The 18,785-nt window shown below is 38.5% G+C and overlaps 1 protein-coding gene across 2 annotated transcripts in view; it reads left to right on the top strand.

Moving 5' to 3' along the window:
• Window positions 1-1,849: 1,849 nt before the first annotated feature.
• The window catches only part of LOXHD1 (lipoxygenase homology domains 1), a 272,249-nt gene continuing 255,313 nt past the window's right edge, over window positions 1,850-18,785 (top strand). For both annotated transcript variants that reach the window (XM_027869011.1, XM_027869010.1), the window contains exon 1: window positions 1,850-1,973. In XM_027869011.1, the coding sequence (XP_027724812.1) occupies window positions 1,850-1,973 (124 nt within the window). The remainder of the gene's footprint in view (window positions 1,974-18,785) is intronic.

Raw genomic sequence — 18,785 nt, 5'->3', positions numbered from 1 at the left:
CCTAGAGCCTAATATTGTGCCTGATGCACAGCAAGTGCTTAATAAATGCTTGTTTGCTTGATTAGGTCTCCTAATTTCTAGCTGAGTTGTCCTTCTTCTATGATATGCTGAATCATATATTTTTTTTAACTCAGTTTTATTCTTCTGCTAAGAAAAAAGCATGTACTTGCATGGACCTGCGCCCATATAGATGTATTGTACAAAATAACCTGATATTCCAGGGACCTTGCCTCCTGTGTGACTAGGATGTAGATCTCTCCATGAAGGCACCCTTCATGGTCTAGGCATTGGAGGAAGTACCACTGGGATGCCTACCTGCCTTCTTCATTAGTTGCGTCCTGCTGCTGGTAACTTGGGAGCCTGTTCTCCCTTCCCTTTGGGGAAGGATAGGTAGATTCTGTCCAACAGAGCATGCTGTCTAAATGGCCTATGACTCCCTTCTGGGGAAAGCAGTGATGTGCAGAGCCTCCCAGGTGTTGTTACCATTGATGGGGAAAAAGAAGAAAAGAAAAGATTCAGGTAAGATGGAATCTACCTGGCTCAGTAAGATGATAGGGCACCATGAATAATGGAAGGAAAATTGAGGCCTCCCAGACACAGGAGCCTGGCAGATCACTTGGTCTCCTCCAAGACTCCCCAAGGGGACCCTAGGTAGGGAGAATCATTTTTCAAAAGGCCCCCATGGCAGGAATGCAGGGGTAGTTCAGGGATGTAAGACCTGGAGCTTTTCCTTATAGGTTGATTTTTTTAATATCCACTGGGGCTCTCGAGGGTTAGTGACTTTTCAAAGTCAGCATACCCAGTTTATGACCATTTTTTTGTGTGTGTGTGTGTGCTTGGGGGTAGGGATGGGAGTGACTCACTGACTCTCATTTACTATGAGGGAAAGCCAAACTAACTGGGAGCGGGGGAAAGGGGAAGGATTGCCATCACCTGTCTGAGCCTTAGTCAGGTAGGAAGGAAGAATTTATTAAGTATCTACTATGTTCCAGGCACTGTGCAAAGTGCTTTTGCCAATATTTTCTTATTTGATCTTCATAGAGAAGAGCCTTTCATAGAAAGAATGGCAACTTTGAATTCTGAGGAAGCATGAACCATAGGTGTCGATGTGTGTCATAGTGTGGTGCTGTGGCCTTGGAGTCAGAGGACCTGAATTCCAATCCAGCGTTTGTCACTTAATGCCTGTGGGCTTAACATTTCTAAGTCTTAGTTTCCTCACCTGCAAAATGAGGAGGTTGGCCTCTAAGGTCCCTTCCAGCTCTAAACCTATGATGCCATGATCCTACCCATGACTCATTTTCAGAAAGAGCTAAGAGGGGGTCAGCCAGCAATCGATTCCAGGGACCCCGTAACTTAATTCAGGCCAAAGGGCAGAACAGTCAGGGAGAAGGAAAGGAAAAGGGGAGTAAGAAATTACAGTCAGCCCTGTACACTGATGAATAAATGATGATGCCCCAAAGGAGAAACCCCAGAGGCAGCTTGAGATAGGGGAGGAGGAGCAGGTTGAAGAGATCTAAGGAGGAGGGGGAAGGCCAGAGATAAAAACCCAGAGACAACTGGGTTAGTGAAGTGAGCCACCACTGTGTGGGGATGGTGCTGGGGGTGGGAGAGGTAGCTTCATTGTAGAAAGCGTAGGAGATTGGAGATAGGGAGCAAGGGCAAGAAAGAAAGGAAGCCCCGGAAAGACCCCAGATTGGTGCCTTTCTCCAGAACTAGGAGGATGAGGTATAGAAGGGAATTCTAAGACCAGAAAGAACGCAGTCGAAGAACTAGGGGTGAAGGGAAGGCAAGAGCAGCTGAGCAAGGAAGATCCAGGGCCAGAGCCTCCTGGATATAGCAAGCTGGCAAAATGATGCCCCAGAGAAAGAAGAGGAAGAAAGATGTTGACTTCTTAGCTCTGTATGAGGAGGAGCTGCTGAGCTACCAATCCGAAGATGAAGAGGAGCTAGAACATGATTACTACAAGACCAGAGGTGAGTCCCTGCAGGGCAAGGAGAGAGGGAGTCCTCAACAGACACAACAGGCTCTGTGCTTTTGGACGGGGCATTGGAGCTTCCAAAGCATTTCCCCGCCATCTTGTTTAAGCCTAACTGGAGAGTTATAAGCTGTGTTTTATAGTGGAGCCCTAGAGAAGTGGCCAGTGATCATGGCACGGGTTAGTCCAAGGAGTGGGAGGAGAAATCAATTTCTCTTTAGTTTACCCCACATTGCTCAGATATTACTAAGAGTAGGCAGCTTCCTAGGGTGGGACTTGCAGGGAGTGTGAAGGACATTTTTTAGTATGAATTTCTAAAAAAATTCAAATATTTATAATGTCAGAAAATTCCACTTTCCATTTGTTGTTGTTGTTCAATTGTTCAGTTGCGTCCAACTCTTCATGTCCCCATGGACATAGCACACCAGGACCTTCTATATGCGATATTGATATACTTTCCATAGTGTTTTCTTGGCAAAGATATTGGAGTGGTTTGCCATTTCCTTCTCTGGTGGATCACCATTTGTCAGAATTCTCCATTATGACCTGTCTATCTTGGGTAACTGCATAGTAAAGCTCATAGTTTCATTGAGCTGCACAAGCACCTCCTCCCATGGCAAGATAGTGATCCAGGAGGGGCCACTTTCCATGACACATAATTATTCAATTTGTGAGAAAAGGCTTAAAGTCTCTGGTAGGTACATTGGGTGGGGCAGGGAGGAGAAATGCATTTTTTTTTTAAATTCAGGGGATGCATACCCACTGCATCCGGCCGTTGCCTGTTGTCCTGATATCTATTTGGCCACTGAACCCAGATGACTCTGGAAGAGAAAGTGAGGCTGGTGACTTTGCACAGCCCTCCCTAACTTAAATCCAATTCACTTGCAAGTCATGACATCACCTTCCCAGTGTCATGGTCCTCTTTCAGAACAAAGGACAAACAGCAACAACACCAAATACCAACTCTCTTTCAAAAGCCAATTGAAATCCCAACTAATCCATGCAGGTTTATCATTTAACACATAACCCAGCACTGGATTCTGCCTTGTCTCTTTCTCTATAAATTTTAAGGTTTACAAATCATTTTCCCCACAGCAACCTTATTGCCTTGTCCTCTTGATCTGATGGTGATCTTTTTTTTCTGTAGTGAAGATCAAACTAGTTCTGTCCAACCCCTACTGTACCCCAATGGCTTCCCCTCAGGAGCTTAGCATACTTCAGTATTCTATGCCCCACCTTCTTCCCTTTCTTTAACCTTCTCTTTAGAGGTGGGGTTTCACATTAAGTTATTATCAGCCATTGAAACCCCTGTGTGAATGAGTTCATTAGGTCCTCTTCTTAGAGCAGGTTTTGATAGGGACAAGACTATAGATATTAGGAACATAAGCAGTTTGGGGAAGCTCGAGGAAGGGGTGAGGGGAGAAGGGAGAAGAAAAAGGAGGCTGGAAGTACTAAATATGAATTTCTTTGACTTCACAATTTTGTTACCAGCTGGTCTTGATTATAATGGCCAATCTATTTTCATGATTTGAGAAAGAAAAAAAAAACCTCTCATAGCCCTTAGTCAGTGCTAAAAAGAGCTATTCCAAAGAGAACAGACTCCTTTGTAAAGAGAATGGCTCCCCCACCCTGGAGGTCTTCAAGTACAAGGTAGATGAGCACTTGTCCAGCATGTTGTACAGGTGATGCTCACTCAGGTAGGGCCGAGGATGACTCAGTTCCATTGGAGGCTGACCTAGACAGTTGCTGAGGTTGCTGACAACTTTGGAGTGTCTGTGATTACATGATTCCCAATGAGTGGAAGTCATAGAGAGGCAAATTTTGGTTTACTGTAAGGAAAACCTTCCTAATGAGCTTTCCCAACATAGAAAGGGCTGCCTTGGGAGGGAGCAGCTTCAGGGACGATGAAAGTACCTTCCAGGTACTCGCCTGGAGGTCTCACAGCAAGGATTGAAATGCCTCTTCTCATAGGGTCATGTTGTAGATCAGAGCTACATGTTTGGTGGACCAGGTCCCCTGTGAGATTCCTGCCATTGCTGAAATTCTGCAATCCTGTGAAATAATCAACCAACAGCATTGATTGAGTAGCTACTATGCGCCCAGAATGTGCTAAACACCACCAGGGATGCAAAAGTAGCATGATCCCATTTTCTTAAATGGGATCCCAGTTTCTTCTTGGGAGAAAAAGGAATCCTCTGGTGTCCCTAAAATCACCCACTTGCCTAAGGTCACACAGGTAGCCAGTTAGAAGCAGAGCCAAGAGACTAGAAGCCAGGGCTCCAGACACCTACCTCAGCCCCTTTATGATATTGGGCTCCATTCAATGAAAGCCAGTGTTTTCCATTTACAGAGAACAAAGCATTATAGGAAAAAATCCTATGTTAAACTAGTATCATAGACATGCAATGAAAAAAAAATATAAGTATCCGTGTGCTTTACTTTAAAAAGTAGGAGGAAGTTGTGATACAGTGGAAAAAAAACACAAAAGCCATTGACTCATAGAGCAGGAGTTCTCAACCTGGGATCGATGATCTTATTTTAAAGATTTCTGAGAATCATATTTCAATATAATGGATTTCCTTTGTAATTATATATATATATATATATGTACACACACACACACACACACACACACACACACATATATATATACGTAATGCATTTAAAATAGTATTTTGAGGAGTCCCTAAGCTTCCCCAGACTGCTGAAGGATCTATGCCGCAGAAATAGCTAAAAAACTCTGGTCAGAAGACTTGGGCTCAGATCCCATCTGAAGATTACTAACTGTATGATCTTCAACAAGTCTTTTATCCACTCCTGGCCTTAATTTCTTCATCTGTAAAATAAGGAGCTTGCACTGATTGGTTTCGAAGGCTCCTTCTAGCTCTGGGTCTCTGATGCTATCATCCTTAGTTCTTTAAGCTTTCCCAAATCTCCCTACTCAAAAACTACCTTGTGTTTCCTATGCATATACTTTGTATTGACCGGTTTGTTTACTTGTTTCTCCTACAATTGAATTAAGTTCCTTTAGGATCAGGAATGTTTGTCTTTGTATCCTTAGCATCTAGCACAATGGCTGACATGTTGTTGTTGTTGTTATTCGGTTGTGTCCAACTCTTCATGACCCCATGGACCCTACTGTTTGTCCATGGGATTTTTTTGGCAAACATACTGGAGTGGGTTGTCATTTTCTTCTCTGGTAGATTAAGGCAAACAAAAGGTAAGTGACTTGCCCAGGGTCACACAGCTAGTGAGTGTCTGAGGCCAAATTTGAACTCAGACCTGACTTCAGGCCCTGCTCTCTACCTACTGAGCCACCTAGCTGCTAGTTAAATTGAATGAAATTGGTACAATTAGATGGTGTAGTGGATAGGGTGCTAGACCTGAGATCAGGAAGACCTGAGTTCAAATCCTGTTTCAGACACTTAGAAGCTGTGTGACCCTTGGCAAGTCACTTAAATTTTATCTGCCTCAGTTTTTCATGTGTAAAACTGAAGTAATAATTGCACTACTTCTCAGGGTTATTGTGAGGATAAAGTGAGAGTTATTAATAATAACAATTTCAACAATAATAATAGCCAATATTTACATAGCACTTTTAAGGTTTTCAAAGCACTTTACAAGTATTATCTTGTTTGATCTTTACTTTAGTTATCCCATTATTAGACTTCCCCATAGCCACAAAACTTATTAATATTAAGAACAGGATTCGAATCCATATTTTCCTTAACTTCAAGTCCAGGACTCTTTCCATTATAATTTTCTGCAATTCTCCTTACCTCAGGACCCTCTCAACTTTTCTCTTTTCTGGATAAATATCCCTAGTTCCTCCAACTGACCCATGTAGGACATGGTCTTGAGGCCCTTCTCCATTCTGGTTGTCTTCCTCTGGACACATTCTAACTTCTAAGTATATTTTCTAAAGTTTAGCATGTAGAACTGAAAATAATATCCCAGACATGAACTGAGTGGAGAAGAATGCAGTTGGTCTCTTACCTCCTTTATTCTTGACATAATAACCTTTATATATTGTTATTGTTGTTATTGTTATTTTTTCAGTTACTGCCACATGGTGAGGTTGACTCATATTGAGTTTGGGGTTTATCTCCTCCATGGTTTTTTTTTTTGGTGAGGTAACCGGGTTAAGTGACTTTGCCCAGGGTCACACAACTGGTAAGTGTCAAGTGTCTGAGGTCAGATTTGAACTCAGATCCTCCTGACTCCAGGACCAGTTCTCTATCCACTGTGCCACTAGCCCCCAAGATTTTTTAAATATGAACTATTCAATCTAACCAGAACACTTCCTACCTCATATTTGTAAAGTTGTTTGTTTGTTTGTTTTTGCAATTGGAGTTAAGTGACTTGCCCAGCTAGTTAGTCACACAGCTAGTTAAGTGTCAAGTGTTCGGTCTGAAGTCAGATTTGAACTCAGTTCCTCCTGACTACAGGGCCAGTGCTCTATCCACTAAAGTTGATATTTTTTAAAACCCATGTGTAAGCTTTGTCATTTAATATGGCCAGTCATTCTAGTCTGTTAATATATCTTTTTGGATCCTGACTGCAATCTAACATGTTAGTTAACTTTGTGGCATCTGTGAATTTGACAAGCAGGTTGACTATGTTTTCATCCAAGTCACTGATAAAAAATGTTAAACAGCTCATGGCCAAGGACAGATCTCTGGAGACATTCCACCAGAGAACTCCTTCCAAGTTTCTATTGAGTCATTAATGATTACATTTTGAGTCTGGTTATTCAGCTATTCCCAAATCTACCTAACAGCATAATTTCCTAGTCCACATCGCTCCATCTTATCCTTGAGGATACCAGGAGAGATTTAATCAAGGCTTTGATGCAATCTATATATATACTTGATCTATAATGTTCCATTGATCTACTAGTCTAGTAACTCTGTCATAAAGGAAATGAAGTTAGTCTGGTATAATCTATTCTTGAAGTCTTATTGGCTCTTGGTGATCACTGTCTCTAAATGCTCACCAACTATCCTTTTAATAATAGAATCTAGAATTTTCTCAGGAATTCAAGTCAAGGTCTATTCTCTTCCCTTTTTTGAAAATCAAGAAAACAATTATCTAATTCAGTCTTGCATGACCCCTCCCATTTGCCATGATCTTTTGTCGTTCATTGACAATAGCTTAGGAATCATATCTATCAGTTCTTTTAGTATTATGAGGTGAAGTTCACTTGGGCCTGGTAATTTTAACTTGTTTTTGGTTTTAATTCCTTATTAATTATTTTTCATTACATTCTTTCCAGCTCAAAGCTCATACTTCTTGGCAAAAGAAAACAGACACGAAATAAGATTTGAATAGTTCTGACTTTTCTTCCATCATCCATTATCATTTTTCCATTGATATCCAGCAGTGAAATACATCTTTGATTCAGTCTCCTCTTTTTCCCAATATAGACAAAAATTCCTTTTTGTTATCCCCAGATTTCTTTACAATTTTTTCACCTCAAGTCATTTTGAACTTCAAAATGTTTGACACTATTTTTCAGGAATATGCCATACCATTGTATTCATGCTTTGTAACCTACCTTTGCTTATATCTTCCGGGCATGTTTTTTAAAATTAAATTGGTTAGCAATTTTCCATGGATCTTATGCATTGTTTCTCTCTCTCTCTCCTTTTCTGTCTCTTTTCTCTCCTCCCTGTCTCTGTCTCTCCTTTCTCTCTGTCTTTCTGATATCAACAAATGTTTTATTATCATTTCTATATATAAAGGGCAGAAAAAGAGAACTGTATAGGAAATCATGAATCTCTGCTATGTACTGCTTAGTTTAAAAAGATATATATGTATATAATAAATTCAACATGGTAATCCTAATACTGTCCTGCTTGTCTATTTCTTTCTGCATTTCCTTCTTTCTTCGGTGTATTTTATAAATGTTTCACCAATGATCTTTTCTTTCTTTTCTTTTCCTTTTTTCATCACAATTGCTTCTCCCCTTCTCTATTCTCACTCCAACAGAAAAAAGTCCTTTCTTAACACAAATATAGTCAAGCAAAACATATACACACATTGACTATGTTAGAAAATCTACATCTCATTCTTCACTTATATTCCATCAACTTTGTCAATAGGTGGAAAACTTTGATTCCTCTTTAGTCTTCCAGAATCTTGGTTATTTATTGCATTGATCAGAGTTCTTAAAGCTTCCAAATTTGTTTTCCTTTGCAACATTACAGTTGTTGTAAAAGTTGCTTTCCTGATTTTGTTCACTTTACATCTGTTCACACGAGTGTCTCCAGGTTTCTCTGAATGTGTCCCTTTTGTCCTTTCTTAGGGCCCAATGATATTCCATTACATTCATATACCATAATTTGCTTAGCCTTTACCCAGTTAATGGTCACCCCCTTTGTTTCCAGTTCTTCGGTATGGAAAAAATGCTGCCACATATATTTTGTAATATGGGTATTTTTCTTCTGCTTTTGATTTCTTTGAGGTATATGTATAGTAGTGGTATTTTTGGATAAATGAGTATATACCATTTACTGATTTTTCTTAAGTATGGTTTCATATTCCTCTCTAGAATAGTTGGACTAAATTATAGCGCCACCAATAGCATATTAATGTGCCTGTCTTATCATTGCCCTTCCAACAGTTATCATTTACCATTTTTTATTACCTTTGCCAATCTGATGGGTGTTAGTTGGAACCTCAGTTGTTTTCATGTGCATTTCTCTTATTACTAGGGATTTGGAATATTTTCATATAGTTCTTGATAATTTGCATTTCTTCTTTTGAGAATTGCCTCTTCATATTTTATGATCATTTTCCCCCATATTTGGGAATGACTAATTTTTAAATATAGTTTTTATATTTTATATTTATTATATAATATATTTATATATAATAAACATTATATTTATCATACATAATATATATTTTTATATTTTATATATTTAAATCAATTCCTTACATATCTTAGATATCAAACCTGTACTGGAGAAGTTTGTTTCCCAGTTAACTCTTTCACCTCTACTTTTAGTTGCACCAATTGCGTTTGGGTAAGGATTTTAAAATTATTTTTAATTAAATTTATTCATTTTATTTCCTGTGAGTCTCTCTATCTGTTATTTGGTCAAGAACTGAACTCTTCCTCTTTCCATAAAAAGTATCTCCTCTGATTTTCTAATTTACTTATGATATGATTTTTTATATCTAGGTCATGTATCCATTTGGAGTTTATTGTGGTATATGGTGCAACATGTAGGGTTAAACCTAATTTCTGTCAGATGATTTCCAATTTTTCTATTTTTATTTTTGAATAGTGAGGTTTTACCACAATAGTTGGGGTCCTTGGGTTTATCAACACTATGTTACTATGCCCTTTTGGTTCTGGATTTTATGTATTTAATCTGTTCCATCCATCAACTTTTCTACTTTTAATCAGTATCAGATAGTTTCAGTGATTACTGCTTTGAAGTATAGTTTGCAATTTGGTACTGATAAGCCTTCTTTTCTCCACTTTTTTCATTGTTTTCCTTGGTTTTCTTGACATTTTGTCCTTCCAGATTAATTTTGTTTTTATTTTTCTAATTCTGTAGGATAACCTTTTGGTAGTTTTATTGTTATGGTACTAGGTAAGCAAAGATAGCATTGCAGTTTTTACCAAATTGACACAGTCCAACAATGGACAGTTAATTGCTCATTTTTTTTATGTCTGTATTTGTTTCTATAATAAAGTATTTTGTAGTCATACTTCATATAATTCTTGTGTGCCTGAGTAAGTGGACTCCTAAATATTTTATACATTTTGTAGTTATTTTGAATAAAATTTATTTTTTATACCTTCCTGTTTAGATTTTTTTTGGAAATAGACAGAAATGCTGATGACTTACGTGGGTTTATATTCTGCTACTAGGATGAAGTTATTGTTTAAATTAAGTCTTTATTGAATCTCTAGAATTAAGTAAACCTTCATTTTACTTGCAAAAAGTGATAATTTAGTTTCTTTGTTGCCTCTGGTTATTTGCTCAAGTTCTTTTTCTTGTCTCATTGATATAGCCAGCATTTCTATCATTGTATCAAATGACAATGGTAAAAAATGAACATTCTTGCTTTACCCCTGATCTTACTAGAAATGCTTCCAGTGTTTCTCTGTTACATTTAATGCTAGCTCTTAGTTTTAGATAGATAGGTACTTTCTTAGGCAGTTAGTCAGTGTATGAAAAGAGCATCAGTTTGGAGAGTGTCAGGCCTGGAGACAGAAAGACCTGAGCTTAAAATATACCATCAGACACTTACTAGCTGTGTGACCCTGGGCAAGTCACTAAAATTCTATTCACTCCAGTTTCCTCATCTGTAAAATGAGTATAACAGTTTTTATCTCACAGGGTTCTTGTGAGGATCAAATGAGATAGTATTTGTGAAACATTTACTATAGTGCATAGCACATAGTAGGTGCTGTATAAATGTTAGTTATTATTGGTACACTACTTACTATATCATGGAAAAGGCCATTTCTTTCTGTGCTTCATTTTAAAAAAAAAATAGAATGGGTATTATGTTTTGTTAAAAACTTTTTCTTCATTATTGATATAATCCTGTGATTTTATTCTTTTTGCTATTAATATAGTCTATCATGTTTATAATTTTCCTAAAAAATTGAACCAATCCAGCATACCTGGCATAAATTCAACCTTGTCACAGTATATAATCTTTTAAATATGTTGTTGTAGCCTCTTTCCTAAAATGTATTCAATATTTTTATTGATATTCATTAAAATATTAATTTAATATTTTTCTTTCTCTACTTTATCTCCCCCTGGTTTGCAGCTCAGGATCACATTTGTTTCATGGAAGGAATTTATTAGGATATGTTCCTTATTTTTACAAACAATATACTATCAGAATTAATGTTTCTATGAATGTTTGCTAAAACTCACTTTTCAATCCATCTAGTTCTGGGTATTTTTTCCTTTGAGGGTTTAATTATGGCTTATTTAATTCCTTCTCTTAGATTGGGTTTTAAAATGTTTATTTAGCATTATGTTAATATGAGTATTTTACATTTTTGTAAATACTCGTTCATTCCTTTTAAATAAACAGTTTTGTTGGCATATAATTTGACAAAATAACATATAATGATATTCTTTATTTTATCTTTATTTGCTATGAAGTCTCCTTTCTCAATTGTTTTATATTAACATTTTTGTTTTGCTTTTTCTTTTCATCATATTAGCTAACAGTTTTTTTAAAAACATTTTATTTTTTTTTAAAACAGTTCTTCCTTTTGTTTATCAATTCACTTATGTTTTAAATATTATTTATATTTGCTTTGATTTTTGTGTTGAATTTAGGGAGGTTGATTTGATGCTTTTCTGATTTTCTTTAGTTGCATGTCTAATTCATTGATCTATTCTTTCACTCTTTTGATGATGAAAGTGTTTAGAGATATAAATTTTCTTCTAAAGGTGACTTTGGCTGCATTCCCAAAATTTGGTATGTTGGCTCATTGTTGTAATTTTCTTTGATGAAATTATCTATTTTTTTTTGTTCTTTTGTATTTGTTTTGTATTTATATTTGTTTCTTGTTCTTTATCTATTGTAACTTGTTCTTTAACCTACCTATTCTTTAGAATTAAGTAATTTATTCACCATTTAAGTTTGAATTCTTTTTTCAAATGCCCTTTGCTATTATAATTTTATTACATTGTGACCAATAAATTATGTATTCAGTAGTTTTGATTTTATGTATTTATTTTTGAGAGTTTTATGCTCTAACTCATGGTGAATTTTTTTAAAGATGCCAAGAATAGCTGAGAACTGTATATATTCTTTTCTATTATCATTCCATAATTAACAGAGAGCTATTATATTTAACTTCTCTGAAATTCTATTCAGATTGCTAACATTTTTCTTCTTTACCTTTTGTTAGATTTGTCTAGTTTTGAAAGGAGCATTTTGACACCCCCAAAGATTTTTATAATACTGCTCTTAATTACTCCCTGTAATTTGGTTAACTCTCTCTCTCTGTCTCTGTTTCTGTCTCTCTCTCTCTCACTCACTCACTCGCTCACTCTCCTTTTTATTTATTTATTTTAAAAAAATTAAACTCACCTGCAATTTTTTAATTGAATGTTTCATTTTCCTAGCCCCCCAAATTCCTTCTCTCCATCCCTTCACCCTCCCCTGCCATGATGATTACTCATCACAGAATCTGCAAGGAGGAGTATAAGGCCCACAAAATGAGATTTCAGTCCAGGTACCCCTTCCTTCTGGTCATGGTGGGGGATAAGGAGTGGCTGCTGCTGCTTGGAACACAGACCCCAAGTACTTCAGGATGCTTTCCCCAGGAAACAGCACCCCCTTCCCAACTACCCATCCAGCCTTCTTATGCCTTCTTTAGGGGTTGAGGTATCTGTCCAAGCCAAGACCTATCCATCCAAACCTTCAATCTCTCCATCCATCCATTCCAATCATCCAGCCCTTCACCTCCCCTGATGCCCCTTGTCATTTAGCTAAAGATTCTAAGAAGTACTGGGACACACCTGAGGACAGAAAGAGAAGAAGCCCTGCCAGTACCCCACCCCCCAACTCTCTCCTTCACTAGGTCCAGGCTTCTGGAAGAAAGGGGAGAAGGAAGGGAGGGGGAGATGGAAGGAGAGAAGGGAATAATTTTTCTTTTAAGTACTTAGATACTCTGCTTTTTGATGCATACATATTAAATACTGCACATATTTTATTATATAAAGCATCTTTAAGTGGAATATAATTATACTATTTATCTCTTTTAACCATGCCTGCATCTATTATTGCTTGTCTGAAATTATGTTTACTATCCTCACTTTTTTAAAGTACCTGAAGCACAATAAATCCTGCTCCTTCCCCTCATTTTAACTGTATGAATCTTTCTGTTTCAAGTGAGTTTCTTGTAAACAATGTATTGTTGGATTCTGTTTTCTAATCCATTCTGCTCTCCTCCTCTGTTTTATGGGTGAGTTCATCCCATTCATATCCATGACTGATTATTAATTGTGTGTTTTTCTACATCATATCCTTTTCTATTTTTTTCCTCTCTTTTCTTCCTGCCTTCTTCTTTATAAAAAAGAAGGTGGTAGATAAAAGAAGGAATCTGAACAACACTGGTATGTAATAATAAATGCTTACCACTAATTCGTTCAGATCTTGGAGGGCCTTGAACATCAGGCCAAGAGATTTGGACTTAATCCTGTAAGCCATAGGGAGTCATTGACAAGTGGTAAAAATCCACCTTGGGCAGGAACAAGCCTGTAGACACACTTTGATGATTCTGACCTATGGTGACCTTGATCAGGTATTCCAAATCTCGTGAATCCAGGTGAACTTGCCCACTGCCTCCTTTTCAGAGTTCTCTTTCTAAAATGTCAGGCTTTGTTCCCTTACATACGTTCTTGGGGCTAGAGGGAAGAGAAGGGCTTGGAGCTGGAAGTGGTGTGAAGGTCAAGCAAAGAGCAAGGTGAAATGGTCCCACACACTCATTAAAGACTCATTCTTTTGGGTCTGAAGGGCTTTCTGTCTCCTAGAGTGTCTTGAGAAAATACAAACATTAGTTGAGAGGGATCTGCCATGGGTATAGGTTCCCTGAGGACTCCAGAGGCCTGAGGACACCCATGCAGTAGGTGTGACCTTTTTGCTTATAGTATGAGGTGACTAGGATTGGATCTCATTTCTGATGAGGCTGCCCTAAATGGCCTTTAGGGGATGTGGAGAAGAGAGAGCATTAAGAGGACCTACAGCCTTCTCCTAAGCCCAAAGCCCTATATTTCAGGTAAAAATGCCTTTCTCCAAGGTACTCTGTACTTCAACCATGTTGGACTCTATCTTTCTTGCCCTACACTTTCCTTCCTGTGTTTTTTGGTCATTCTGCTCCCTATGCCTGAAATGCACACCTCTCTGTCACTCCTACTAAAAAACAAAACAAAACAAAACAAAAAACAACTAAGAGATTGCTATGTGGTACAAGGATAGAGTCCTAAGTCAGGAAGATCCGAGTTCAAATTTGGGTTCAGACATTTATTTGCTGTATGATTCTGAACAAGTCACTTAATCTCTGTTCCCCTGAATTTCCTCATCTGTAAAATGGGGATATTAATAACGCCTACCTTGCAGGATTGTTGTCAAATGAGAAAATATTTGTAAAACAAAACAAAACAAAACAAAACAAAAAAATGCTCAGGGTCTGGTATATAGTAGGTACTATATAAATGTTTATTTCCTTCTCCCTTGAGGGCAGTGAATGTTTTGTTTTTGTCTTTGTAACCTCAGAATGTTTCACAGTGCCCAGTATGCAATAGGTGATTAATAATGTACTTTGAATGAAAATGAATTGATTTAATTGCTGTTGACATTCTCCCCATCCTTGAGGTCCAGTATAATTGCTGCTTTCTTTAGGAAGCTACCTTGGCTTTTCAGGTTCTCTGATCCTTCCAGCTAGAAATCAACTTTCTTTCCTAGAATCTAACATAGCATTTTGTCTGTGCATTTTCTATATGTCACATTATATTTTGCAGGCTAGTTAGTTGCTTATTGTGTTATAGTCCCATACTATACTCTAAGATTTGTGAAGGCAAGTATTATATCTTATTTAATCTTATCATCCCATTGCCAATCAGGGGTGGAGAACCTGCAGCCTCGAGGCCACATGTGGCCTTCTAGGTTCTCAAGTGTGGCCCTTTGACTGAATCCAAACTTCACAGAACAAATCCCCTCAATAAGAGGATTTGTTCTGTGAAACTTGGACTTAGTCAAATGGCCATACCCAAGAGCCTGGAAGGTCACATGGGGTCTGGAGGTGGCAGGTTCCCCACCTCTGGGGCCCTAGCATAATGCATTGCATGTAGGGAGTGAGGTTGGGATGGGACTTCACAAATGCCAACCGAGTTGAATTGGGTTGAATAGAAGTCTCCCTGGCTCTCCCTGCTCTCTCTATTCCTGCACTTACACAGCAAGGCATTAGGATGGCATCTCTGAACAATATTCCCACTATGGGCACCATGGTCAGACCTTCTGTGAACTTTAAAGATACCGCTCTGGATCTAGGATACAGCTATCGTGTCTTCCAGAGAACTAGAAATGATGCTTCTAGAGCAGAGCAGTGATAATGCCAGGGTAGATATCTAACACCAAAAGCACTGTTGACCCATCTCTAATAACAGGGACATTGGTTAAGTAAGGTTAATGCTGTTAATAATTGTAATCCTTTACATGTAGTTGGGACCCATGGGACCCCGACCATACCCCAATGAAGTAGGCAAGAGTAATTCATAGGATTATAGATTTAGAGGGATCAAAGATCACCTGGTCCAATCTTATTTACCGATGAGGATATTGAGGGCCAGAGAAATTAAGTGATTTGACCAAAAGAAGATCCATTTACATATGAATTTATATAGATACATGCTTACTTATAAAGATACACACATTTGTATGAAGAGAAAACATACAGGCTAGCAATTTCTTTAAGTAAGAATCTGGCCACTGGTTGTTTACATACTGTCTCCCCCATTAGATTATAAACTCCCTGAGGGCAGGGATTCTCTTTTGGCTCTTTTTGTATCCCCAGCACTTAGCACAGTGCTTGCCATATAGTAAGCACTTAAGAAATGTTTCAGTAAGAGGCAGAGATTTTTAATCCAAGCTCTATGACTCCCGAATTATCATATAGCACACGTATTTCATAATGAGTATATTATAAAGGTGCAAAACAAAGTGTTTTGCAAGTTCAGGTCCTCCACTCGGCTGCCAAGGTGATTTTTTCTAAAGGATAGGTCTGGCCACATCACAGTCCTGCTCAATAATCTCTAGTGACTCCTTATTGTCTCAGGGATCAAATAGAAAATCCTATGTTTGGAATTTAAAACTCTTTATAGTCTGGCTCCTTCCTAGGTTTCTAGCCTTCCTACAGCTTACTCTCCTTCACGCCCTCTTTTTTTTCCTTCCTTTTTGCCTAGGCAAAGTGACTTGCCCAGAGTCACACAACTAGTAAGTGTTATGTGTCTGAGGCCACATTTGAACTCAGGTCCTCTTGACTCCAGGGCTGGTGCTCTATCCACTGTGCCACCTAGCTGCCCCATGGATTCTTGTTATTCGGTAGTTTTTCAGTCATGTTCAACTCTTTGTGACCTTTTTTGACGTTTTCTTGACAAAGATATTGGAAAGGTTTGCCATTTCCTTCTTCAGCTCATTTTACAGATGAGAAAACAGAAGCAAACAGGGTTAAGTGACTTGCCCAGGATCACACAGCTAGTAAGTGTCTGAGCCCCGATTTGAACTCAAGAAAATGAGTCTTTTTGACTTCAAGCCTGGCACTCTTTCCACTGCACCACCTAGTTGCCCATGTACTCTATAATCTAGCAGCACTGGCCTACTTGTGGTTCCTCAAATACATCCTCCATCTCTCATCTTCCTGCCTTTGCACTGGCTGTCTCCCCCGCCTGGGACGCTTTCCTTTCTCATCTCCACCACTTAGAGTCCCTGCCTCTGCAGAAGGCCTTTCCTGGTCTCCTAGCTGCTAGCGCTTTTCCTTTCTGACATTATCTCTATCAACTCTGCATATATCTTGCATGTGCCTAATTATTTGCATGTTATCTCCTCAATTAGAATGTGAACTTTTTGAATATAGGGGTGGTGCTGAGCACAGTGCCTAGTACAGTGATCCCTTCCGCATTGCAGGGGTTAGGAGCACAGTGCCCCGGTGGTCTGGGAAAGCCACGTAAAATTTTTTGGCCCTCCCTTTGTACCAGAAAAGAAGTTTGAATTATTATGGTATTAAAAGAAAATATGTTGATACTATACAATACCATACATATATTTTAACCTTTTCTGTGTTGTCTGCTGGCCTTTGCATATTGTCTGCAGCTTCCAGAAAACTCACCCCAAATTCCCACCTAATTTCTTATGCCAACCATGATATATCAATGTATCGAAACTGTGATGGGGAAAGTTGAGATGTGGAAAGGATACTGTACATGATAAACACTTACTGATTGACTGAGAACTCAAGGTAGGAGGGGGTGTCTGAGATGACTTTAAGAGATGGGAATGGAATTCAACTAAAGAGGGGGAGCAGGATGGTTTTAGTATAAGGAACAGTGTGAACAATTGCATATCTAGGTGAGAAAGTGTGAGGCTTGTTTGGGGAACAGAAAGTAGGTCATTACTCCCATTTCCTTTCCTGCAACTCCTAGTAGGGAGGAAAATGGGGAATGTCCTTTTTGCTTTGGTCCTAACCAGGGGTAGATAAGGAGCAGGCCCAGCTAAGAGCTTTATCTGAAAGCCCTCCATGGAGAGTGAAGGGCATATTGGCAGCTTGCTGCTTTCCCTTTGTTGAGTGGTTGAGTTAGCCAATGGCATCTCCGAGATAGCATGGCTGAGAAAAAGTATGCTGCATACTCTACTGTGGGATCATGGGCAAATGATGTCACCTCTTTGAACCTCAGTTTCCTTATCTGCAAATTGGGAAGAATTATCACATTATTCCATCCTTCACTTTATAGCACGGTTAGGATGAACAAATGGGGAGAACTTAGTAAACTTCATAAAGTATATTATTACTAATAACACATATTCCTAAAAAGAAAATAATAGTTATGGTGGAAAGAATGCTAGATATGGCATAAAGACAGGATCAAATCCCCATTCTACTGCTCTGTCATGTGATCTTGGGCAAGTTGTGAGGGGTTTAGACCATTTCTCAAAGTATCTTCTAGTGCTAAATCCTTTGAGATTGTATTTTATCCAAAGTATATCCAGGGCACTAGACTTGGAATCAGGAAGAAGGCCTGAGTTCCAATCCTGCCTCAGACATTTACTAGCTGTGTGATCCTTGGTAAGTTGTTTGACCACTCCCAGCTTTGGTTTACGCAGCTGTAAAATACAGAAAATAATAATAATAACACCTATTTCACAGGGTTGGTGTGAGGATAAAATGAGATAATATGTATAAAGTTCTTTACAAAATTTTAAGAGCTATATAAATGTTAGGGAAGCTAGGTGGATAGAATGTTGGGCTTGGGGTCAGGAAGACTCATCTTCTTGAGTTCAGATCCAGCCTTAGACACTTACTAGCTGAGTGACCCTGGGCAAGTCACTTAGCCTTGTTTGCCTCTGTTTCCTCATCTGTAAAATGAGCTGGAGAAGAAAATGGCAAACCATTCCAGTATCTTTGTCAAGAAAATCCAAAATGGGGTCACAAAAAGTCAGACACAATTGAAAATTACTAAACAACGCAAAATAAAATTAGTTATTATTATTAATACAATGAACATTTATTAGGGGCCTACTGTGTGTGTGAAACACTGTTCTAGGAGTCAAGGGAGATACAAAATTTAGGAAAAAACCCCATGATCATGGCCCTTCTAGAGCTTACAATCTAGAAGGGTGGACAAGACCTCCAAATCTAAGGTATATACTATACATAATAATATATCATATCTACATCAGAGGGTTACAAACTATGGGGCCACATGAGGAATGAGCAGTATGATCACCAGCTGAGGGGATGCAGGAAAAGGGTTAGTGTTTGACTTAGGCTTTGAAAGACATGTAAGAATTCAATAGGTGAAGAGGCGAGGTAGGACATTAGGCTTTGGGACTAGGGTGAACAGAAAGATAGAGTAGTAAAGGGGGTGGAACACAGAATGGGTTGGCTGTAGTGTAAAGTTAATGGAAAGGAATAGTAGGAGATAAACTGTTTTCTACATTTTACAGATAGATAAATTGAGACTGAGGTGACATGACTTGCCCAAGGAACTCTTCCAGTCCGTTTCACACAGTAAGATGGAGAACTAGAATCCCAGGCCAC

The sequence above is a fragment of the Vombatus ursinus genome, unplaced genomic scaffold (assembly GCF_900497805.2).
Source record: "Vombatus ursinus unplaced genomic scaffold, bare-nosed wombat genome assembly UNPS02014791.1, whole genome shotgun sequence".
Classification (NCBI taxonomy): Eukaryota; Metazoa; Chordata; class Mammalia; order Diprotodontia; family Vombatidae; genus Vombatus; species Vombatus ursinus.
This window is presented reverse-complemented; position numbering and strand designations above follow the sequence as displayed.